The following is a 25909-nucleotide window of genomic DNA, read 5'->3' as shown; positions in this document are numbered from 1 at the left end:
CAAGGATCCACCTCAGCATTCCCAGGGCAGTTCCCTGATGGTGGTGGTGCATTCCCCACACCTCCAGCAGGGGCTTCCAAACAGGGAAAGAGTTCCAGTTTAGGTATTTTAGGGAGTTTAACTGGACAGTTCTGTGGGTTTCTCATTGTAATTGGTTTGGAGCTGGCACAGGAGCAGGGATTGGACTCCAAGAATGTAACTCAAGGTCTGTTGTTCATCTCATTGGGCCAAGGGCAAAAAAGCCCACCTGGGCTGTTGAGTGCTAAAGGGAGAGAACAAAAAACCCTCCACTTTTCAAGGTGTTGTAGCAAGCAAGATATTTGTCTCTGTGCTGTGCTCGGCTTTGCTCTTGTTTTTTGTGTTATTTTCCTTTTTTATTAAAACCTTTTTGATTTTTCAAAGCACACTTGATGCCATCTCATTAATTAATATTAGCCACTCTGCCATGCTGGGCTGTCAGAGGTGTGGGTAAAACCCATCCCCTGCCTCCAGCTGGTGCCCAGCCCTGGGGATGGGACCTGGTTTCACTGCCTGAATCTCCATCTCCATCCCTGCAGGAATGTGCCTTGCCTGTGGATCCATCTCAGCTCACTCGGCTTTCAGTCCCTCGGAGCCGAGCAGAGTTTAAAAAAATCACCCTCCTGAGAAGTTCCAGCTCTCCAGGGCTGCTTTGATGCCCAGGGGGTGTCTGCAGGGGGGTCCCTGCACTGCTCAGCCACTAAACCCACTCTGACTACAGACACAGGTGAGCATGTGCAAGTGAGCACTGAAATTCCCCCACAATTTCCAGAGGGTTTGGGTAAGGACTCCAGTGCCCCTGTCCTCTCTGTGTTTATGAAAGGCTCTCACACATCACTGCACAGCAGCAGTGTCAGGCTCCCAGGGTTAATTGGCCCTCAGCATCTCCGGGGCTGCTTCCTCCTTTAATAGCCAATTAGACCTTATTAGCTGCGTTGTCATTTACATCCAGCCCTCCCAGCAGCAGTCCAGAAGCTACAAATTCGCCTCAGCAGCCCCTCAGTAACGTGGACCTTTACATCATGAGCTGACCTTGCTGCTCCAGGACAGCTCACCTGGCTGGGGGAGTGGGAATTGGGAGATCACAGGAAGGTCTGGCCCATCAGGGAAGGGTTTTCAGGGGCTGCAGACACACTCAGTGTCAGCTCCCAGCCCCGGGCAGGCCGTGCTGACATCCTGCAGCTCGGATCAATGGGCAGGGCTGGGGAACAGCCATTGATTTTACACGTGTAATGAAGTTGTTGAGTCTCTGATTCAGCCATTAGTGAGTGTTCATCTCATTGACCTGCAGGGCCAGGGGGCCGAGGAGGTTTGGTTTTTTCCCTTTTACACAGCAAGCAGAACCTGCTAATGAGAGGTGAGAGCTTCCCTCCTCATCCTCTCCCTGCTCCACCTTTCCCTCCTCTGCTTTTCCCATCCCACACTGCCATCACCACACCAGTCACACAATCCCAGACCCACAGGAGGTTTCCTAACCCCCCTGCAGCCTTTGAACCAGCTGGAATTCCATTTTATTCCATCCCATCCCATTCCATTCCCATTCCCATTATTGCATCCCGTCTTATACCATTCCATTCCGTTCTATTCCATTCCATTCCATCCCATTCCCATCCCCATTCCCATTATTTCATCCCATCTTACACCATCCCAATAAAAAGCTGCCAAGAATTGTGCATTACCATCTCCAGAGAGGCTGAATGGACACAGCCTGCTCTTCCCAGAAACTAAAGCTGAGGTAGGAGAGGTGGGGAGAGCAAGATAATCCCACCATAAAGCACAGGACAGAATCATTTAGAGATGGAGGAGATATTTAAGGATGGCAGTGAAAAGCAGAAATGAATGTCCAGCCACGGAAATGGGAGAGGGGGGACTTTGATGTGACAAACCCCAAACAGGTTTACATTAATTCTGCTCCCACTAAACCAGGGGATGAGTCCAGGCTGAATTTTCCAGCTCCCAGGAGCTGCTCCCAGCCCTTCCCCACCCTGATCCTGCTGGTTTCACCCTCTGCCCCTCCATCACTGCTGCCACAATTCCCCTCGGTGTGTTGCTAACAGCCCAGGCAGATTTCCACACTTCCCAGGCCTTGATGGACACCGCACCAGGCTGGGGCTGGGGAGATAGAGGTGTTAATTTGAGAGCTTGCTACAGGCAATTCCTTTCATTTTCTCTGTGCCTCTGCCTCCTATCTGGAATGTAAGAACAAATGTTACTGTCAAAGCAGAAGTCCATCCAATAATTCCTGCTAATAGCCTCCCAGCCCTGGGCTACTCTCAGGTTAGGAAACTTCAGGAACTGATGTTGTTTATATATTTAGCAACTCCTGAGTGCTTTTCTCTCCCCTGTGCTCAGCCAGTTTCCCCTTAAATCTCTGAAAACTTTCTGTACCCACCACATCCTCTGAGCTCAACACATCAATCACCTGTTGTAAAAAAAAAAAAAAAAAAAAAAAACCAGCTGATCCTCCCCACCTCCATATTTTGCTGGGATTTGCCTTCTGAAAACTCTCCAGCATGGGCATCACCTCCCAAAATCCATCACTCCAGACAGGAAGGGGCATCAATAAAAAAACCCAACCAGGTTTTGTGCTTGTCCAGGTGTGCTGTGCAGACACACATCCCCTGGAATGCCCTGGGATCCAGGGAGCTGCACACCGTGCCTGAATCCAGCCCAGCCTGGGCTCTGCAGGGCCCATTAGAGGCTGATGAATTGTTTTCTGCTCTCACGCCTGACTCTGGATTGGGTTATCGGCCCAGAAAACGTAATTTGCTCGCTGATATCAAAATGCCGCCGCTCACCTGAGGGATTAGCGCCGTGACAAAATCATTAGGAGCCTGAGGGAGTGCTGGAGGCCTTCTGAGTTCATGGAAAATTCATTCTTCAGCCTAATGAATGTCTTTCCCCAAACAACCCCCCCTGTTTCTCAATTCCCACCAGGCTGAGCAGACACACACACAGGCTGGGCTTGACCCTGGACCAGCTAAAGGGGCAAACAGACAAAAATGGCACTGGGGACAAATGCCAGCAGCATTCCTCAGGCCCAGCTGTGCAGGGAACGTGTCCCAGTGGCACAGGGGAGGTGAGGCTGAGCAAAGCTCTGTTCCCACTCCTTCTCTTGGTTCCTGCTCCCTGTTCCCCCCAGGCACTGTGCACAGGAGACAAAACACTGCTCTTGTCTCCCTCCCTGGAGCTGCTGCTCCTGCCTGCTGACGTGAGGAGCTGGCTCTGAGTCACTGTCACTGCTGGGGAAGGGGAGAGCAGCGACCTTCCCTTCCCTTCCCTTCCCTTCCCTTCCCTTCCCTTCCCTTCCCTTCCCTTCCCTTCCCTTCCCTTCCCTTCCCTTCCCTTCCCTTCCCTTCCCTTCCCTTCCCTTCCCTTCCCTTCCCTTCCCTTCCCTTCCCTTCCCTTCCCTTCCCTTCCCTTCCCTTCCCTTCCCTTCCCTTCCCTTCCCTTCCCTGTGCCTTTTTCCCTGCCAAAGCTCCTCACGTCACAGGCTCTGGGCCCTCCTGCCACACACAGCAGCTGCACACTCTGGTTCTTCCCCCATCCCTTCCACCAAGTGACACCATCAAACACATCCCTCAACATCCAGGCTGGGGTTTGAATTTCATGAAGTTCTGGAATGCTGGAGCACGCTCCCCCTCTCCGCTGACATACACCAGGATGTATTTTTAGCCTTGATCCCTCCATTAGGGAAAAGTCACCCCCTTAAAAAGAGCAGTTTTATTGCCGAGCTGTATTAGCACAATGAGGGAAAATCGCTGCTAATTTTTATAAATTATCTCATCATCTGCGACTAATTAGCAGCTGCGGAAAGAAGAAGGGGGTGAAAAAAAAAATTAAAAAATAATAAAATCTCTTTGAGCCCTGGAGAGATGAGCTCGGAGGTGCTCAGAGATCCCCTGCTGGTCAAGGATTCCACAGGAATTCTCTCCCACTGCACAGTGAGGAGCTGTGTGACCCCCTTCTCCTCCTCCAGCCACCACAGAACAATCAGGGCTTGAAAAGAGACCTCTGGAGATCATCAGCACGAGCGAGAGGAATAAGTTGTGCTGCAGCTTAGCTGGAAACTTTATTAAAATCCAATCCAATCAAGCTGCTGCGAGTCTCCATTCTCCTTACCCTTGCTCCTGGGCGCTTGTGCCTCTGTAAATGTGTCTATAAAAGTAAAATGAGCAAGCAGCCAACGGCTAAACGGCACTTAATCAGAAGAAAATGTATACCCTGGTGGATGGCAAACTGCTATTAGGCTGGGGAGGGGGGAGACAGCAGGAAATAATAAGCTACAAATGGACAACCAAATAAATCTCCTGCCGCACCAAGTGAGAGCACATCTGGTCAGATGCCACCTCCCATGAGTTGTGAGCAAAATATTTATTTGCTGCTGAGCACCTGGCAGGGGGAGGGAGAGGGGAGGGAGATGCTTTCCCTGCAGGAAGATCCCACCTGGAATCATCTGGCCCTCAAAGAGCATCATTGGCCTGGCTGGGATGCTGCCCACAGCCTGTTCTCCAAAAACAAGGGGTAAAATACAGAAATCCTTCTCTTCTCCATCCCCACCACGGGCCCCAGGAGGGTCAGTCAGGCAAAAGGCTCCAGAGCTTTGAATACCACAGGACTTTTACACCTCTGATCCCTGAGAGTGCCTTAATTTAATATAGAGCACTTCAGCATTAGGAGAAAATGAGATTTGGGACTTGGAAGGGCCCGAGGGAAAAGCTCCTTGGAGAGGGGCATCACTGCAAAGGGGATTATCACCATAATCAGGAGATTAGTTGAATAATCCCAGCCCAGAAGAGAGGTTTTGTTGTCTGCACGATGCTCAGCCCCCTCCTGCCTGCCCAGAACTGCAGTGCAGAGCAGGGTCACACCGAATTTGGGGAAAAACGTGGGGGAAAATCAGCCAAGGCTGTGCCTTACAGTCCATCCAAATCCCTCAGGGAGACACTGCTGTGCTCATGGCAGCCCCATCTCCCAAATGTGACAACACAGCGCATAAAAATTGACTTTTCACCTCCCCACAGCCCCTCTCTGCTTCATTTTTCACTCTTTAACACAGCCACAGAGTTTTAGCCTCCTAAAAAAGGCAATTCCCCCCCACCCCCAAGAAATTCAGCCTTTCCAAAGGAAAAGACAGGCCAGGCAAAATAAACTAAAGCAAAATAAAATAAACCTCCCCTCCTAATCACCCAGCCTGGCTCTTCTAAGGAAGCTCTTGCACAGTTGAATTGAGCAAAGTAAACAAATAATTACCAGCTATTTTCTTCTATAGGTCAGAAAGCAGATTAGCAAAGCTGAGACTGAAATCTAAAGCATGAGTGTGGCGTGCCCAGGCTTACAAAAAGCAGAAAAAAAAAACAACACCCCAACCAGAACAGTGTGGAACAGGCACAGCTCTGAGCCCCTGCTGCTCTCTGAGAAATCCACCTGCTCAGGGGGTGATAACCTGCTTGGAGAAACACCTAAACCCAATGATAATATTTGATATTTCCGGATTCTTGGCTTTTTTGACCGAATCCATCCTGATTTTGCACCCAGGGAATGTTTTCCTGAGATGGGGAAGGCAGAATTTGGTGCCTCTTATGGAAATGCTGAGTCCAGAAAGCCTCAAAAGCCGGGGCTGAGCCAGGATCAGGAGAGAGAAAGAGGTGAGAGATGTGAGCAGCAATACCTGCATTAAACCCCATTGTATTTTCCCCTTTTTTTCTGCAGCTGAAAGCCAAATCCACCCTCCTGGAGCCCACTGTGGAACGAGGGCAGGATGATGCTGCCGGGGTGAGAACTTTAGGTCAAGGAGGTTGTAACACTCTTTCCCCCAAAGCTGCTTTAATTCAGCTCTGGCAGAGAAATCCATAAAAGCAGCAGGGAATGGATGATAATCCAAGCATCATGAGCCTCCCAGGAGTGCAGGAGCTTTTTGTCCTGACCCCACAAGCAGAGCAGGTGAGGATGCCCTTCCCCACTGCTGTGCACAGATCACTCTGCTTTTCCACCCCAAAAAAAAAGGCTCCAAAAGCACTGAACAGGCAGACAGGGACCTGTTGCAGCTCCCTGCAGGTGTTGGCTCGGGCAGAACACTCAGCCAGTGCTGCCTTTTCAAGCACGGATAATGCTGGATGGCCTCCAGATGGGAAGGGTGGGGAAGAGCAGAGAACACAGCCAGGACATTTAAAACAAAATATATTCAGCAAATGACTGCTTTTCAGAAGGGTTTTTTAGTCACACAGATGCTCTATTTTTTTTTTTTTTCTTTTCTTTTTCTTTTTTTTTTTTTTTTTTTTTTTTTTTTTTTTTTGCATTTCTTCTGGCATTGTGCTGTTCCTTTTTTATTATCTCTTTTTTTTATTATTATTATTATTCTCACTTCACCTTTCAGTGCTAGAAACCATCCATGCTTCACGCTGGAGGTGGCTGATTTCAGCAGCAAGAGAGGAAATTCTCGGAGCCAGTGCTCTTCAAACCAAGCCACCAAATGTTTTCGAGGTTAATTGATTCTCCAAGCATGAGGACACATCTTCCAAAAGCCTGTTCAGTGCCATGAACTGCTACTCTAAAAACCCTCCGTGCTGCCAGCTAATGCCTGAAAATGCTTCTCATTTCCTCACAATGAAATCTGACAGCCCCAGGACAACAAACAGCCACGGATCCAGTGCAGATTGTCATTCAGAAAGGGCAGGGACCAGGAAATCGTGAAATCCCACAATGGTTTGGGTTGGAAAAGAACTTAAAATTATCTCATTCCACTCCCTGCCATGGGCAGTGACACCTCCCTCAGTCCCAGGGTGCTCCAGCCTGGCTTGGGACATTTCCAGGGATCCAGGGGCAGCCACGGCTGCTCTGGGAATTCTGTGAGGACAAGGAGGAGCAAAAGCAGCAGAGATCCAAGATTTTCAGCTCAGAGTGGAAATATCCCACCCTGTGCAGCAGCAGAGCCTCCAACAAGGCCAGGGTTACCTGAGGTGTGAACACCTTCACTCACACCCCGTGTCTTGATCTGTTTTCCTTCAATCCATCCCCGTCTGGCTCACCAGCAAAAAGCCACATCACTCTGGAGGTTCTCCTGGAAATGCTGAATCCAGAAAGCCTCAAAAGCCGGGGCTGAGCCAGGCTCAGGAGGGAGAAAGAGGTGAGAGATGTGAGCAGCAATACCTGAATTAAACCCCATTGTATTTTCCCCTTTTTTCTGCAGCTGAAAGCAAAATCCACCCTCCACCATCCACCCATGGTTCTTTACACCATTTTCTCCCAGGGAAATCAGTGTCTGTGTTGGACTCAGGAAGAGCTGCAGGCTCCTTGAATCCCTTCTCATGTCCCTGCCTTTTCCCACTGGTGCTGTTCTCAGTGAGGAGAGCTCTGCCAGCACAGGGTCTGCAGGGCAGAAATGGGAAACAGCGACCTGGAGACAGGGACTGGAGGGAGCTCAGAGCCTTTTCCTGCCCAACAACAGCCCAAGGTCCCTGAAAATAAAACTCCAGAGCTCATCAAGCAGCTCTGACCACTGAGGGTGCTTAATAAAGATTACTTTTCTATAGCTCCACTTGCCTGAGGCATCATTTGCTCCTAATGAGATGCTCCATGGGATTTAAACGCAGGAGGGAAGAGCTGGGCTTCAGCCAGAGCCGAGGAAAAGGAGATTTCTGCTCCAAAATGTGAGTTGGGCAGCTCAGAACCATCTCCCACTGTGTTGATGCTTCTCAGTTGTGCCAAGCTGGGCAAGTACAGGGCCTGCCTTGTGCCAGAGCTGCCCCAGGGCAAGGACTGGTCATGGTGGGGACTTGGAGACTTGGGCAAAGCCACTGCAGCCTCACCTGGCCCTAAAAAACTCAGCTGAGGCATCTGGGGTGGGCATTAAATTACAATTGCACCAGCACTGCAAGGTATTTCCTTGCCAACTCCACCATATCTTTTTTTGCTTTACCTTCTGTGATGTTGTGGTTTGGAAAGCAAAACGAGTGAGAGGCTCCAAGTCAGAGATATAATTTAATAAGAAGAAAGGAAAAAAGGTAAAATAAAATAAAATAAATGCAATAATACAAAAGAGCAGAGTCAGAACACAGCCTGAGCAGGGTGGTGGGAGCAGTCCAGGTGAGGGGCTCTTCCTGAAGCAGTGATCCCACAGAAAGGTCTGGGAGCTCTGCTCCTCTGGGAATCCAGTGGCTCAGGGCTGCTTGTCCTGTCCCAAATCCCAGATTCTCTCCAGGTGGGAATGCTTGGCTCCTCCCCCTGGGCATTGGGAGCATCTCCCAATGGGATGAGGAGTCGTGCAGTGGCTCCTTGATGGCCCATTAAACAGAGAGAGCTCCTGGAGGGAGTTCCCTGTGAGTCCTGGGCAAGGCATTGATGGGCCATGAGCAGAAGAGCCCAAAGGAGGGGCCTGGGAAAACACTGCCCCACCTGGTTCCAACAGCTCATGGGGATGGGGATGGAATAAATACTTTGTGTACATCCCATACTACAACCCAGGGCATGTGATCATTGGGATGATGGGATTTCTGAGCATGGCTGGAATGATCAAAGTCCTTCTTGCCACTGCAGCAGAGCCCCCAGTGAACCAAGAATGCAAAAAAAAAAAAAAAAAAATCCTCTGTGTGATATTCTGGTGGATTTCTACCCACTGAAATGGGTAGAAATACGAAGGATAATAAATACTAAAGGTTTTTAACTGCCAAGAAAGTAAAACAATATTTTCAGGTGTTGTTTGTCCCCCTGTTGTTTACTTGCAAGAACAGATTGAGGACTGTTGTTCCTCACTGTCCAGTGATGGTGATGTGCTGGTTTGCTGCCCAATGAAACTTTATTCTCTCAGAACTGTCTATAAATGGGGATTTTGAAGAGTAAATGATGCTCCTCTCACTTGCAAACAAGCTGGAGAGTCTTGTGTTGTTTCTACTGCTGTTCCTAATTAGAGTGAGAGACACCACAATGAGCACACACAATTCACCCCAAAGCACTGATCCTGTGGGGTCCTGGGGGCTCCAGGGGAGAGGCTGGAACCAGGAATGGATAAAGGGATCCCCAGACAAGCCCAGGCTGACACATCACAACTCCCCAGCCCTGGCTGCCCCCTGGGCTTGGCAAGGAGATCACACAAGTTTTAAGCTGATGTGGGATGAGCCTGGGGCTGGGGCTCAGGCATTGATCATGGGCTGCACCTCCACAGCAGGAAAGCAGGAATCATTTCAGAGAGCAGGAATCATCTCAGAGAGCAGCCCCAGACCCTGTGAGTCTGCCCAGGGGAGGGAACAGCAGGAGTGGGGACACAGAGCCCCTTCCTTGCCTTCTTCCAGCTCTGAATTCCCCCCCGAACACAATTTCAGCTGCATGAGATGCAACAACTTTGGGCATTTATAAAGACCAGGTTGCTGGACAAGCCCAGGAGAGGAGATAAAAATCCAGGATGGGCTCAGCTCTGCCTGTGGCTTTGTCAGCCTTTCTGGCAACAACCAGGCTACCAAAAATGGAATATTTACAGAGGCCAGACTCCTCTGAACAGACAAGAGCATAATCCAGGTGGGTCAATCACAACCTGGTTACCCCAAGGCTGGAATTTGATCCTGGATTCCTGCATCCCACCTGAGCCTCTCAACCCACTCGAGACTTGATTCCTCTCTCAAAACTGACTAAAAAAGAATGAAAATTCACAAATCCTCCAAGTAAAGAACACAAGACATTCTGAAACCTCAGTGTTGAACAAACAAGAAGAAAATCAACCCTCATCCCTCCCTGTGCTTTTGTCCCTTGTACCAGGGGTTTGTCACATCAAAGTCCCCCCTCTCCCATTTCCATGGCTGAACAGCCATTTCTGCTTTTTAATGCCATCCTTAAATATCTCCTTCATCTCTAAATGATTCTATCCTGTGCTTTATGGTGAAATTATCTTACTCTCCCCACCTCTCCTACCTCCCCCTCGGCCAGGGACTGTCACCCCCAGGCCCAGAGCTCCAGCAGCCAAGAGCAGAGTCCCAAAAGTGCTGAGAGAAATCAGGTCCTGCCCTCCACGGGCAGTTTTGGAAACATCTGGAGCAGTTCTGCCACTACAGAGAGAAGGGTCAGGGGCACACCAGAGGTGACAAGTGACATCTGCTTTCAGTCACTCAGGTGGGCAGGTGAAGGTGGCCCAAAGCACCACCTGGTTACTCTGCAGTGCCAGCCTTGCTCCTGCAGCAGCAGCAGCTCATCAGTGCTCATTAATAATTCCTGCACTCTGTCTTCGGGTCAAACGGCAGCTCTCGAGGTTTCCAGCGTTTTCATTCCCTCCTAAATGCAGCAAAAACTGCTCTCCTGCATCACTGTCCTGGGTTGTGGTGTAGGATGCACACACAGTATCTATCCCATCCCCATCCCCATGAGCTGCTGGAACCAGGTGGGGCAGTGTTTTCCCAGGCCCCTCCTTTGGGCTCTTCTGCTCATGGCCCATCAATGCCTTGCCCAGGACTCACAGGGAACTCCCTCCAGGAGCTCTCTCTGTTTAATGGGCCATCAAGGAGCCACTGCACGACTCCTCATCCCATTGGGAGATGCTCCCAATGCCCAGGGGGAGGAGCCAAGCATTCCCACCTGGAGAGAATCTGGGATTTGGGACAGGACAAGCAGCCCTGAGCCACTGGATTCCCAGAGGAGCAGAGCTCCCAGACCTTTCTGTGGGATCACTGCTTCAGGAAGAGCCCCTCACCTGGACTGCTCCCACCCCCCTGCTCAGGGTGTGTTCTGACTCTGGCAGTGCTCCTTTGTGTTATTGCATTTATTTTATTTTATTTTACTTTTTTTACCTTTCTTCTTATTAAATTGTATTTCTGACTTGGAGCCTCTGACTCGTTTTGCTTTCAAACCACGACAATCACTCCTGGCCAGTTGCTGCCGGGGAGGTGTAGCCCTGGTTTGTGCCTGAGGTGTTTTGGTTTTCTGAAATTCCTTTCCCAGGGAATTTTCTGTAAACAGGAGAAATGTTTTTGTAGCTGTACCTTTGTTATTCATTCCTTTCCCCAGGAGGGACTTCTCCTTGCTGTCCCTCTGCTCTGACCAATGGGAGTGAAGAGGTTTGTCTTTGTGTCACCAATCCAATTGGTCTGTGTGAAATGGGATAAAAGGGAGACACAGCCCAGAAATAAAGGAGTCATTTTCAGCCTCCTGAATCTCAGAGTCTGTGTCGTTGTGGTGTAAAACAGCCTCAGTGTCCTGTCTTTTTTGGGGAGCTCTGTGGGGTTTTTGGGAGTCTATGATCCCAAACCTGGGATCTGTTTGTTCCCCAGAGTGAAAGGTGAAGGTGTTTGAGACACTGTGACTTTCAGCTTTTTTTAAGGACTGGAAACTCAAATCTGTGCTGCAGCTTCCAGGTGGGAATGGCAGCATCAGGGAGCTCTGAGTGCATCATTTCCCCACAAAGGAAGCAGCACTGAGTGACTCTGCTCTAAAAATGCCCCCCTGGGACACGAGAGACCCAGAGGCACCAAGGTGATCCCACCCAATTCTGCCAGCAAGAGAAACTCCAGCAAAGATCCACCCACTTGTAAAGCAGTGAATGAGATCCTTGTGCAAGCACAGAGCACTCCTGGGCACGTTCCTGCTCCTGTGGCTCCATTCTAGAGATGATGGCACAGCTGGTCCTGCCCCTCCCTCGCAGCCCGGCACCTCCACAGGCTGAGCTTTCCCTTCAGGAATGCTCACAGCAGATTAAAACCCAGTTTATTAAATAAGGCAGCGCTCTAACAAGGGTAATCCACTGATAATTTCACTCATTTAAACCCTATTTTATCTCAACCAAGTCGACTTATTTCCATTTAACAATCTTAATTCTTTTAGCACTTCCCAGCTCCCAAATTGGCTTCGACGGCGGCATTGACATTCAGCCATCACTTTCCCATAAAGTCCCATTTAGCCTCTCCGAGCCCCTGCAGTGTCTGGAGGTGCAGGAGGAATTCATTAGTGATGGAAAGGAGAAGGAGTCCCTCCCTGCAGCCCCCTGAGACCCCCAGCCCTGGTTTGGCAGGGCTGCACTCAGGGCAAGGCCAGGCTCACTCAGCTGCTCCTGCTGCTCTCAGATCCCTCCCAGCTCCTCTTTGCTGTCACATCCACATTTTCCGAGCTCTCCTCCAGCCAGGAGCTTCACCTTCTGCTTCCCACCCTCCCCTCCTCTCCAAATAACCCCCCAAAGAAGGGCTCTGATGCCACCCTAATGTGACAGGATGCACTTGGGTGGTTGTCCCAATAACAAAAGGCCCCATTTTCCCATTTTCCCATTTTCCCAGCCTGCTCACAGCCCTTTCTGCCATGGATTGTGCCCTGGGTTTTGTCCTGCTCTCCCCCGCTTCTCACAGCTGAAGAAGAAAGAAAAATCCCACAGAAAAGGAAAGAAATCATTATTTCATGTCTTTCCATCCTTCCCTTTTCCCTCAGTGTTTGTTTTTTTGTTTGTTTGGTGGGTTTTTTTTGTTTGTTTGTGGTTTTTGGTTTTTTGTTTGTTTGTGGGGGGTTTTTTGGTGGTTTTTTGGGGTTTGTTTTGGTTTGGTTTTTGGTTTTTTTTGGGGGGGGGTTTGGTTTGGTGTTTGGTTGGGGTTTTTTTGGGGGTTTTTTTGGTGTTTTGGTTTTTTGTTTTTTGTTTTTTTTTTTTTGGTTTTGGTTTTAGTTTTGGTTTTGTTTTTTTTTTTCTTTCCAGCTTTGATTTCATCCCAGTGAGGTCTCTGCAAGGGAGAAGAGGAGGAAGAGCAGCACAAAGCTGGGAGCAAGGGAAGGGCAGGACCCCAGCCCTCCCCCTGCTGTGTCAGCAGGTTGTTCTCCACTCCTGGCACTGGGATTTTTCCAAGTGCTGCGCATCCCTAACACCTGGATGTGGAGAGTGGGAGCTGCTGAATCCCAGCCAGGGCAGTTTGGGATTTCAGCCTCTCCGGGGCCGTGTTGCTCTGACACGGAGCCAGCAGCAATTAACTGCAGAGGGGCACTCCAGAGAAGAGCCCTGCTAGGTCAAAACTCCTCTTCTGGGAAGGTTGCCCAGCAGCCCTGCAGTGCCTGAAGCTCAGCAAGAGGGTTTGAACACCTCGCTGAGCTCAGCTCTGGGCGCGTGGCAGCCTGGAGAGCTCTGAGCCTGCAAGCCACCCATCCACAGGGCAAGGACAGGGAACGTGCCAGGAGTAACTGAGCAGGGGGATAAAACCCTGAGCAGGAGGAATAAACCCCAAACAGGAGGAAAAAACCTTGAGCAGGAGGAAAAAACCCCTGAGCAGGAGAAAAAAAAACCCTGAGCAGGAGGATAAAAACCCAAGCAGGAGGAAAAAACCCCAAGTAGGAGGAATAAACCCTGAGCAGGAGGAAAAAACCCCAAGTAGGAGGAATAAACCCCAAGCAGGAGGAGAAAACTCTGAACATGAGGAAAAAAATCCCGAGCAGGAGGAAAAAACCCTGAGAAGGAGGAAAAAAACCCAAGTAGGCGGAAAAAACCCCAAGCAGGAGGAAAAAACCCTGAGCAGGAGGAAAAAACCCAAGAAGGCGGAAAAAACCCCAAGAAGGATGAAAAAAACCCATGCAGGAGGAATAAACCCCAAGCAGGAGGAAAAAAAAAACTGAGCAGGAGGAATAAAACCCAAGCAGGAGGAAAAAAAACCCAAGAAGGAGGGAAAAAGCCCTGATCAGGAGGAATAAAACCCCAAGAAGGAGGGAAAAAACCCCAAGCAAGAGGCTTGGAGCACAAAGAAACCCTTCCTTGCACTCCCAGGGTGGGGATCTCAGCTCTGCTCCCTCAGGCTGGAGCTGGAGTGGCTTTTTCTCTTCCCTCTCCCATCTGCCATCCCCTCCCTGCCCTTCCCAGAAAGGTTCCAACCTCCAAAGGTTCTTCCAGGTGACAAATTCGGCTTTATCTCAAAGTCAGCTTGAGGAAATTGGGCATCTACCTAAAATCTGCAAGGCTCTCCTCCTCCTCACTGCCCAACAAGGACCTTCAAACCCCAGGGTGGTCACTGCAGACCTGCATTTCCCTAAAAATAGGAGCATTTTCCCTAAAAATAGGAATAAGGAACATGTTCTTCAGCCAGGCATCCTCAGGATCATCCCCAGGGTTTGCCTGCCCTCTGTGCTTATCCAGATTTCCTAACTCCCCCCAGCTCCTGCCCACATCCCCAGAATTCTCCTGCTCACGTTGAGTTTATTGGTCTGTGGGGAGGATTTGGAGCTGCAGGTGTCACCGAGGCTGGCACGGAGCTCTCCCATCCCGGGGGCTCTGGGTGCCAACAGCTGCCTGGCTGGGTGGTGGTGGCTCTGAGGAGGAGATTGAACCCAGCCCTGCAGAGCAGTGAAATCCATCCTGCCCACACAGACAGCCCGGGGCCAGGGGCTGGGCAGCAGAATCTGTAATGCAGCCTCCTGCACAATCCCATCTCACGCCACACTGGAGCTCTCTGCAGAAATTCCAGCTTTGCTGGGTTTGGCTCCGGGTTGGAATTCATTTTGGCAGCTGTTTAGGCAGGCAACCAAGGATCTTTCATTCATGTAATTGACTTTTATTCATATATATATATGAAAAAATAATGAAAGAAATTGCAGAGTAGCTCTTGCTATCAGTAGCTTCCTCTGTGTGAAGCAAAAAGATCTGTATTAGAAGTGGCTCAGCAGCTAAATACACAAAGTGCTGCCCAGGGGCAGGAACAGTATTTAGATATAAAACAAGTTACATGACTCTCAGATCCTGATCCTTGGCTCCGGGAGGATGTTTAATATTCAGGAACAAATGTAAAAAAAACAGACCTTTGATACAAAATTCTGCTCATGCACCCATCCACTGCCCTCAGCCACCCTGCCACAGCTCAGGACTGTGCCTGGAACAGATAAATGTCACCTTTCCACTGACCAACCCCTCCCTCCCTGGCTCTTCTCCTTCAAATTCCCTTTTCCTGCTGAATGAGCACCTGCTTCCAAGCCAGTCACCTTCCAAAAACCGCCCAGGCACAGTGGCCAGGGCAGCAGCTGCTGCAGTGCCCCGGGGCACCACAGCTTCCCCCATGCTGGTGGCTAAATGGCTTCCAATAAACACAGAGAGTGAAGAAATAGCACGTTGATTTGCTGCTTAAGTAACGTGGCTCTTTTCCATAACTACCAGCCCGGTTTCCCCATCCAGATGCTCTGCACGGAGAGATCTATATCTATATAATATGTATGTGGATATATAATGAATCAAAACAAAGCTTAAAGGCCTCCTGGGGTGGATAATATAACCTGCCTCTCGGACATTAATGAATAGGAACAGATCAGGAAAAATAACTCTGCCACAGAGGTGCAAGAGATGGAAAGAGATGATCTGTCTGGCTGACTCCCCCGTCCCTCCTCACTCCACAGTGCCCTGTGGCACTGATCTAAAATATAAATCTGCTTATTATTTATTATTCATATTATTATAGTGCCGGATTCCTCCGCTGGAGACGAGGAGCTCATTATGTTTTATGTGGCAAAGCTGCAGCCTGGAGAGAGGCAGAGCCCTTCCACACCAGGCGAGGGGCTCCGCCTTGCTGGGCATCATCTGCCTGGTGCCTGGACACCTCCCCTGGCAGGGCATGTCACTCTGCTCTGCCCCAAATCCCTCTTTTTCCATGGAATTTCCCCTACTCTGCACCAACAGCCCCTCTTTTTTGCACTGAGTTTGCCTACTCTGCACCAAATCTCTCTTTCTCCCCATAGAGTTTCATTCTCTTTCCATGGAGTTTCCTTCCTTTTCCCCTATGGAGTTTCCCTTCTCTGCACCAAATCCGTCTATTTCCATGGAGTTTCCTTCTCTTTCCCTGGAATTTCCTTCCTTTTTCCCATGGAGTTTCCCTACTCTGCACCAAATCCCTCTTTTTTTCCATGGAGTTTCCTTCTGTTTCCATGGACTTTCCTCTCTTTTTCCCATGGAGTTTCCCCCTACTCTGCACCAAACCCCTCTTTTTCCATGGAGTTTCCTTCCTTTTCCCCCATGGAGTTTCCCCACTCTGCACCAAATCCCCTCATTTTTTTCTATGGAGTTTCCTTTTGTTTCCATGGAATTTCCTTCCTTTTTCCCATGGAGTTTCCCCCTACTCTGCACCAAATCCCTCTTTTTCCATGGAGTTTCCTTCTCTTTCCATGGAATTTCCTTCCTTTTCCCCATGGAGTTTCCCCACTCTGCACCAATCCCCTCTTTTTTTCTTTCCCATGGAGTTTCCCTGCAGGAAGAAGCTCAGTTGATTTTTAAGCCAAACACATCCAACCTTGACCACATAAAATTTGCATAAAACACCTCCACGGTGGAGGCAGCCACCAATCCTCCCCTCTCCACTACCCAGTCCTGCCAGAAAGGCCTGTCCCAGTGCTGAACACCAAAGCCAAGCCGGGGTGCAGGGTTTGTGAATCCCTCAGGGTTTCTGCATCCCTCGGGATTCCCACACCCTGGATCGCGCTCGGAAGCGCTCGCGCTCCTCCCGCAGTTTTCCCTCACACTTCCATGGTGCTAATGAGCCTCCTGCCTCTGCAGGCTGCCAGGGTGCCGAGCACAGCCCCAGGAAAATCTGCAGCCACAGGAAAATCTGCAGCCACAGGAAAATCTGCAGCCCCAAGAAAATCTGCAGCCCCAGGTTTGGTGGGAATGACGTGCAAACCTCCTCCCTGCACGCCCAGACCGCGCAACGCCGACCCTCAACACCCTGCCCTGGTGTCCTGCAGCAAAGGCTCCCGAGGAAACACCTTTCACCAGATCATTCCAGAGAAAAGCAGGGTAGAGAAATGACTGCACCAGCCACCAGCCCCTCTTTGAACAGATTCAGTTGGCTTTTCATGAAAAAAAAAAAAAAAAAATTTATCCTTGAGTATCTCTGTGGATGAGTCGCCTTAAGGAGGTTGCTCAGGACAGGGAGGGTGAAGGGGATGGGGCAGGGACAGCCACTCTTCCAATGCTGGGACACCTGGGGAGAACTGCAAAGAATTCCAAGGATAAAATTCCCCCAGACATGCTGTGGCTGCCCCTGGATGCTGTAAGTGTCCACACTGGACAGGGCTTGGAACAACCAGATCCAGTGGAAGATGTCCTTGTCCACATCAGGGAGTTGGAACTGGGTAATCTTCAAGATCCTTCCAACCCAAACTGTTTGTGATTCACTCTAAGTCTAAATGAGGCTTTGCTGAAGGGCCTGGCATCTGTACAGGTGATTTAAAATGAAACTATTTATGCTCATAACTCAAAACCCATAAATAAGACATCACTCTCCAAGAAGAATAATCGGAACAAAATTAAAAGAGCAGGTAGCAGATGAATATTGTATTTTTTCTGTACCTCTCACCACTCCCCAGCAGCAAATGATAAATAACCACAAACCCACTTGGCTTTAATGAACTTAACTGGCTCTTTTTAATGCTGGAGGGAAATATTAATATTGTATCCCAATAACTACACCCTCCTCCCACCCCAGTCCCCAAACACTGATCCTGATGACAAGGGGACAGGTTTTCCAGCAGCAGCACCAGGGTGTGAGCCCTGCAGGCTGTTCCTGAGCTCTGACTGCTCACAGCCTGGCCATGGGGCTCAGGCCATTCCTCTGCTGGGGAACAGCAAATCCACTTCATTCCACATCCATCAGCAGCACCCATGGAGGGCTTGGCGAAGGCAGAGCTGCACCAGGAAAGGAGTTTGTGCTTGGTGAGTGTGAAATGTTTGCAGCAGGAGGGAGAAGAGGAGTGTCAAGCTGTGTGAGCCAGCTGCAGACTGGAGCTGGGGAGCTGGGGATGTCACAAAATCTGCCACCAAGCCACACTGCTGCCCACAGCTGGGCTTGTCCCCCCATCACCTCATCCTGACACCCGGCTCTTGGGGAAGATGAATCAGGGAAACCTTATGAACATGATTGCTTAGCAAAACATTCTGAAAATACGAAACCTAGAATTGAAATAGAAATGTGAGCTCACTTTGAGTTGTAGGATACCAACTCTTAGTTACTCTATAACCTGAAGGCAACAGCCTGGGCAGCTGGAGGAGAATCCCTTTGGATTGAACAATCCCCTTCTGCTGGCTGAGGGATCCAAAGGTCAATGTAGCAAAACAGAAAAGTCTAAAGAGGAGTTTTTAGAGTTTAAAATATAACACATGGTAATGTAGTAGTTCATAGAGGCTGTATGTAGATTCTATATGTATTGGTTGGTCACTGTAAATTAGAATATTCATCACAAAAGCAGGTATAATGTATTAAAACCAGGACCTCTCTCTCTTTTCCCTGCTCTTTTTCCCTGCTCTTTCCCCTGCTCTTACCTCTGCTCTCTTCCCCCTGCACTCTGACCCCTGCCCTCTTACTCTCTCTCTCTCTCTCTCTTTGGGTTTCCCTCCAGCCCAGGCTGGTGGCTGAAGGAAAAGCCCTTTCTACCCACGACCCTTGCAATAAAACCACATATTCTAGAATATCTCAGATCAGCAGAGTTCCCTGTCCCTGTGAGTCAGGAATGCTCCTACACCCAGAGGAAGAGTTTGGAGCCTGCTGACATCAGCGTCCTCCTTCCCCATCCACCAGGGACTGGCTGCACCTTCACCATCAGAGCCTGCAATAAAATGCTAATTGTGCCTTGTGGGATCTTCCCTGCGGTGCTGCAGGAGGATTTTGTGTGTCCTGAGGGAGCTGGACTGAGCTACCCACATTTCCACATTTCCACATTTCCGTTCATTTTTTACCTCTCTTTAAACTCTCGTTTTTTCCTGGCTTCAGGCCTCCAGCTCACACACACCTATGGACAAACTGCACCCTGCAGGGCAGCTCTGGGGCCTTTGCTCGCTGAAAAAGTGGCTGAATTTATCATCAACACCTCAGGAGGGTGATTACACGGGGATTCAGACCCTACAAAGGATGCTCTGCTACCAGAGGGATGGGTTTGGGAATAAAGGGGCACCACACAACCACAGAGATGCAGGAAAAGCTCCACTCTGCCTCTTTCCCACCTCCTCCAGCACACACAGCTCAGTGCCAGGGGCTTCCCACAGCTCTGGGGGATCCCCAAGAATGTTTTCTCCATGTGAAAAGCTGAGAGAATTGGGATTGTTCAGCCTGGAGAAGAAGAAGCTTTGGGGTGACCTCAATTGCAGCCTTCCAGTGCCTGAGGGGGCTGCAGGAAAGATGGAGAGGGACTTTTAAAAGGGCTTGGGGGGACAGGATGAGGGGGAATGGCTTAAAACTCAAAAAGAGAAGGTTTAGGTGGGATATTGGGAAGAAATCTTTCCCTGGGAGGGTGGGGAGACCCTGGCACAGGGTGCCCAGAGAAGCTGTGGCTGCCCTGGATCCCTGGAGGTGGCCAAGGCAAGTTGGACAGGGATTGGAGCAGCCTGGGATAGTGGGACATGAGACAGGGGGTGGAACTTGATCTTCAAACCAACCCAAACCACTCCAAATTCTGTGATTCCACCATCAGAGCAGACACAGCAGATTCACAGGAGCCCTTCAGGCACCCCAGAATTTTGGAACCATCCCTAGAAATGAGGACGGACTACCCAGAGAGTCACTCCCAGTGGCACCACAACATCAGTTGAGGACCTGGAGTACAAATTGCTCCTCTGGGGGATGAAACCACAGAGCACAGCAAGGACAGCTGGGCCAGAGGTGGGGGGCACAGTCTCTGGGTATGGGCCAGGAAAACATCGAGTTCCACCCAAAAAAACCACCCTTAAATGTGTTTTAAACCCCTTAAAACATCAACTTTCAGCCATAAACACCCTGGAGTTGTGGTGTAGAGTTTGCAGAGCTGGGAGACACAGGCAGGGAAGGGATTTTCAGGGGCAGAGGGCTGAAGGCTACAGGAGGGTTTGTCAGCACAGCCTCTGTCAGGGCTCCTGATGCTGCTCCTGGTCAGGGCAATTGCACAGATAAACCCCAGTTTTGGCCAGGGTGTGAATTTTAAACGAGCTCCTTTAGCACTCCCAATGAATCAAGGCAGAGAATGCCAATTGAGGGCTCTGCTCGCTGAGCAAATAACCCAGTAAATAACTCAGGCAAATTTCCTCACTCTTCCTTGAGCATGAGTGAACAGGCGAAAAACAAACCCAGAGCTGCTCCCACACACGTCCTGAGCTGCAGGAGAGCAGGGCCAGGGGAGATCCCGCCCCGGAGGGCAGGAGGGAGATGATGGGTTTTGGTTTTGGGGTGGCTGGATGCAACACAACCCGTGCAAGAGGTCTCAGGATATTTTGGGAGGCTTTGCACTGGTTCTTCCAATGGCTCCAGGCTGCCTGGAGGCAATTCCTTCCCTCTCAGAGCTCTTAAAGGCGTTGAGAGCACTCCCAGCCCTGCCTGCTCCTTCCCTCCCTGGTCAGACTCAGCTTTCTGAGGTCCACAGAGATAATAATTCACTCAGACAGAGCAGGGAGCTGAGTGACAAAAGACATTCCCAGTTAAACATCACCACTTTGGATAAAGATTTTAGACCTGGATTCCCCCATCAAGGTCTCCAGAAAAAAAAACCAACAAACACAAAACAGGAACGAGGAGATTTTCTCCAGGGCTGCATCAGAAGGGAACAAGCAATTTAAACAGGTGAAAAAACAGGTCTGCACTGAGGGTTTTTCCCCTCTCTGTGTATCAAGGAGAGAAATGGAGCGTTCAGGAGGCTCCAGGCTGCTCCTCTGCAGCCAAAGGCAGGGGAAGGTGACCCTGTAGCCCACACTGTGCTCAGCTCCCTGCACAGATGACTCCTCTCCTCTCCACTCACTGCAATGCAACACTGGCCGTGGGTCCTGTCCAGGCCAGCAGAAATTCACGGTGTGTGCTCAGAGATGAAGCAATCTGCTGCCTCTCCACTCCACTGAGGGCTGCCAGGGCCAAGATCCACCCCAAAAAACCCTAAAAAAAGCAGCAGCAGGGAAGCTGAGGGCTCAGCTCACAAGCCAAGTGTCCCTGACTCAGCAGCATCGTGTTTCCTCCTGCCTGGGAGCCAAGAGCTGCAGGGAATAATCTCTTTTTCCACCCTGACACTGCCCAGCCCACCTCCCATTACTGCTCACATCCCTGGGCATTCCAGCAGCCCCTTTATCAGATGGTTTTCAGGATTGTTTTAAACGTTTTCCTCGCATTTTCTTTGAATATTTAAATGTTCTTGCTGGCCTGTTTTTCCTCCCCTATGCAGAGCATTGATTTATGTTGCTAGATACCATATCTCCCTGCCTTGCCAAAAGCATGCATTTGGGAATGATTTCAGGGCTGCTGGTAATATTTTTTCCCTCTCTTTCTTTATTCTGCACTTTATTTTTATTAACTTTTTTGTTGGAGGCGCCGTAAAAATGAAACTGTGGCTTGAAGGAACAACAGTCATCAAACCCCCAGCAAACCAAAGCGAGCTGGAAGGCAGCTGCCATTCCCACCCGGAAAACGCAGCACAGAATTGAGTTTCCAGTCCTTAAAAAAAGCTGAAAGTCACAGTGCCAGATCTTAAACACCTTCACCTTTCACTCTGGGAAACAAACGCTTCCGAGGTTTGGGATCATAAATTCCCAAAAACCCCACAGAGCTCCCAAAAGAGACAGGACACTGACTCTGTTTGACACCACAAGGACACAGACTCTGAGATTCAGGAGGCTGAAAATGACTCCTTTATTTCTGGGCTGTGTCTCCCTTTTATCCCATTTCACACAGACCAATGTGATTGGTGACACAAAGACAAACCTCTTCACTCCCATTGGTCAGAGCAGAGGGACAGCAAGGAGAAGTCCCTCCTGGGGAAAGGAATGAATAACAAAGGTACAGCTACAAAAACATTTCTCCTGTTTACAGAAAATTCCCTGGGAAAAGGATTTCAGAAAACCAAAACACCTCAGGCACAAAACCAGGGCTACAGGCAGCAATACAAGAAGTAGAACCTAAAAGGACTTTTAAAAAGGATGAAAATAGGACTGTGAGTGTTGGGGAGCCGCTTTAGAGCCAGGGCTGAGCACGAGGAAGGTTTTTGGATGGGAAACCTCAAGCTGCCCTTGCTGCCCTGCTGTCGCCAACCTTGTCCCCATCCCTGTCCCCATCCCTGTCCCCATCCCTGTCCCCATGGGGAAGGGATGTCTCTGTGTGTCTCTGTGTGTGTGTGTTCTATGAGCTCCAGCTCCACATCCCGGGCTACAGCTACAAAAACATTTCTCCTGTTTACAGAAAATTCCCTTGGAAAGGAATTTCAGAAAACCAAAACACCTCAAGCATTGAACCAGAGCTACAAGACACAAAGCAGAATGAAGGATTTTCCTTTCCAGCATCCTGATAATTCCCCCTCCATCCCCATCCCTGCTCCTGGCTGGATGTGCCCATCACGGTGAAATGCAGGCAGCAGAGCTGGGAGCTCCACATGAATCAGGGATTCCAGGGATATAAAACATCCAGGCACCTTTCCCAGGCTCCTGCCAGCTCACACCCTCCCTCCCCATATTTCTTGAGCTGCCTCACGCTCCACTGGCAGAGGGGAGAGGTAATTTCACTTCCAGTGTGTCACCTGTGAAAGTTGCAAGTGGGGACAGGAATGGATTAGCTGCTTATCTGCAACAAATAGTTAATAAAGGCAGCTGGGGGAGCAGCCGGGGGAAGCAGTTTCCTTTGCAAACAACAGAGAAAAGTGTCAGCTCTGGGAGGTGAGTTCCATCCCCAGGTTTCTGGATGCATTTCTGTTCCCTAATCCCCACGGGCAGCCAGGGAAAACCGTGGTGCCTCTCCCTGAAGGGTTTTTAACACAGCCCAAAGGAGTCTGAATTCACGGGAATTCCTTGCAAATGTGGGGTTTTTTCAGGTTATCACAGTTCTTGTGGCACCCTTGAACTGGGCAGGTTGGGCTCTGGCACCTTTTGCTCATCAATGGAGGGTAAATGTATTTGTGACAGAGAAATATTTGATTTTGTGTGGGGTTTAGGAGAGGGGTAGGACATGGCAGGGAGGGAGTTTAATTCCTGAGTGGCTTTGAATTCACACAAGAAGAGCAACATCAACACCATGAAAACCAAGGCAGATATGGAAATTCACCATAAACTGCATCTCATTCACAAGAAGAAGAGACAACATTTCAAATATGCAGAGAGGAGCTTCAGCAAGTGTGTCCACTGACCATAAACCACATTTCATTCACAAGCTAAAGAGAGAACATTCCCAGAATGCAAGGAGGAGCTCCCTCACCACAAACTGCATTTCATTGATAGAAGGAAGCAGGGAACATTCCCAAAGTGCACAGAGGAATTTCAGCAACTGTGTCAACTCACCATAAACTAATTTCATTTACTAAAGGAAAGTGAGAACATTCCCAAAATGCAGGGAGGAGCTCAGCAAGTGTGTCAAGTCACCATAAACTAATTTCATTTACTCAAGAAAAGCAAGAATATATCCAAAATGCAGGGAGGAAATTCAGCAAATGTTCCAGCTCACCATAAACTGCATTTCATTCAGTTTATCAACATGTGAGATCAACATTTCATTCAGTTTATCAACTAAAGAGAGAATATTCCCAAAATGCAGAGAGCAGCTCAGCAAGTGTGTCAGCTCAGCACAAACCAATTTCATTTCAAGAGGAAGGAGAGAATATTCCCAAATGCAAGAAGGAGCTCAGTGTCTCCACTTACCACAAACTGCATTTCATGTACAACAGGAGGGAGAAAACATTTCCAAAGTGCATGGAGGAACTTCAGCAAGTGTGTCAGCTCACCATAAACTGCATTTCATTCACAAACTAAAGACAGAACATTCCCAAAATCCAGGGAGGAGCTCAGCAAGTGTGTCAACTCACCATAAACTAATTTCATTTACTAAAGGAAAGCGAGAACATTTCCAAAATGCAGGGAGGAACTTCAGCATCTTTGTCAACACATCATAAGCTAATTTCATTTACAAGAGGAAGGAGAGAACATTCCCAAAATGCATGGAGAGACTTCAAGTGTGTCAGCTCACCATAAACTGCATTTCATTCAGTTTATCAACATGTGAGATCAACATTTCACTCAGTTTATCGACTAAAGACAGAACATTCCCAAATGCAGAGAGAAGCTCAGCAAGTGTGTCAGCTCAGCACAAACCAATTTCATTTCAAGAGGAAGGAGAGAACATTCCCAAATGCAAGAAGGATCTCAGTGTCTCCACTCACCACAAACTGCATTTCATGTACAAAAGGAGGGAGAAAACATTTCCAAAGTGCATGGAGGAACTTCAGCAAGTGTGTCAGCTCACCATAAACTGCATTTAATTCACAAACTAAAGACAGAACATTCCCAAAATCCAGGGAGGAGCTCAGCAAGTGTGTCAACTCACCATAAACTAATTTCATTTACTAAAGGAAAGCGAGAACATTTCCAAAATGCAGGGAGGAACTTCAGCATCTTTGTCAACACATCATAAACTAATTTCATTTACAAGAGGAAGGAGAGAACATTCCCAAAATGCAGGGAGGAACTTCAGCAAGTGTGTAATCTCACCATAAACTGCATTTTATTCACAAACTGAAGGCAGAACATTCCCAAATTGCAAGGAAGACCTTCAGCAAGTGTGTCAGCTCACCACAAACCACATTTCATTTATGAGGAGGGAGACAACATTCTCAAAACGCACGGATGAACTTCAGCAAGTGTGTCAGCTCACCACGAACTGCATTTCATTCACAAACTGAAGCCAGAACATTCCCAAATTGCAGGAGCTGAGCTTCACTCACCACGAGCCCTGTTCTCCCAAGAAGAAGGACAGAACCTTTGACTCAGTGCCAGCCCCACCTGAATGGGGACACCCCAACGAGCCTGGGAGGATTTTCCCCTCCAAAAATCCCTCCAAGAGCTGGAAAACCCCAAACCCCAGTGAGGTGTTCACTCACCAATCCTCAGGGAATGGGGGCTGGCCCAGATCCTCATCAGCCACAGCAGAAGGAGCACCAGAGGCGCCAAGACACGGAGCATCTTCCATAAATCCTCATGGAGCCCTGCGGTGGTCTGGGCATGACATAACTCTGTGAGGAGACACAAAACACACCCGTGAGCCCCTCTGCAGCATCACTGAACTCATCCCAGCATCAGAGACAAAGCCTCTGCTTACCCAAGGAGAAGGAAGTTATTTATGGTATATGAATTATTCAGGGTTTGGAATCAAACTGGGCAGAAAGATGCTTGGGGAGGAAAAAAAAATTTAAAAAAAAAAAAAAGGGAAGAAATGCGAGGAAAAGTCCAAATATTTCATTTTTGGTGTTTTTAGCGTTTCAACAAAAAACAAGTGGAAATCAATATTGAGTCACATCTCTGACTTCCATTCTCACCCACCCCACCCCCTTTTTTCTTTCCACTCAGAGCAGCCTGAGATTCATTATGTAATCCTGACTTCTGATTTTAGGGTGGGAAAAAAAATGAACATTTTCACAGCAAAACATGATTTGAGGGAAGGGTTTAGGAGGAAGAAGTCACTTGTGCCTCACCAAACTGGAAAATAATTCCTCACCACAATTCCAGTCACTTCCCTCCCTCCAGGAACAAGACCAAGAACATTTTTTTTGTCTTCACACAAGCTCTCACCACCCAACCCCACAAAAGTCCAAGTTCCAAAGTCAAAACGGCACCAAAATGAAGGGCAGGAGATTAAAAAAAAATCCCCAAACTCATCCTCAGCACAGCTTTTGGCACTGGCTGTCCCACAGCAGGCCCCTGCAGCACAGCTAATCAAATTTGTAACAAATTCCACTTTAAACAGCTTCATAAAGGGCAGATTTTACTTCATAGAGAAAAAAAAAATCCACCAAAAAAAAAAAAAGGTTGACTCTGGAGTTGATAAAATTATCTCCACAGGCAGCAATGTCCTTAAATGCTGACTTTGAGTGTTTCATCTGTTACCTTATCTCTCTCCCTTCTCCAGCTTGCTGGCAAACAATCTCAGCCTCTTCCATTTGTCTCCTTCTTGGGCCAAACACCCAAGTCCTGACACAGGCAAAGTCTTTAATCTGCCTT

The 25909-nt window shown here is 49.0% G+C and overlaps 1 protein-coding gene across 2 annotated transcripts in view; it reads right to left on the bottom strand.

Moving 5' to 3' along the window:
• GRIK4 (glutamate ionotropic receptor kainate type subunit 4) overlaps nucleotides 1–25909 on the bottom strand; it is a 209504-nt gene that overhangs the window by 111812 nt on the left and 71783 nt on the right. For both annotated transcript variants that reach the window (XR_014591761.1, XM_083877997.1), the window contains exon 2: nucleotides 24793–24924. Coding sequence is in view for 1 of the 2 variants with exons in the window: in XM_083877997.1 (XP_083734123.1) it covers nucleotides 24793–24874 (82 nt within the window). In the remaining variant the exon portion in view is untranslated. The remainder of the gene's footprint in view (nucleotides 1–24792; nucleotides 24925–25909) is intronic.

The sequence above is a fragment of the Zosterops lateralis genome (genome assembly GCF_965231275.1).
Source record: "Zosterops lateralis genome assembly, chromosome: 25".
NCBI lineage: Eukaryota > Metazoa > Chordata > Aves > Passeriformes > Zosteropidae > Zosterops > Zosterops lateralis.
This window is presented reverse-complemented; position numbering and strand designations above follow the sequence as displayed.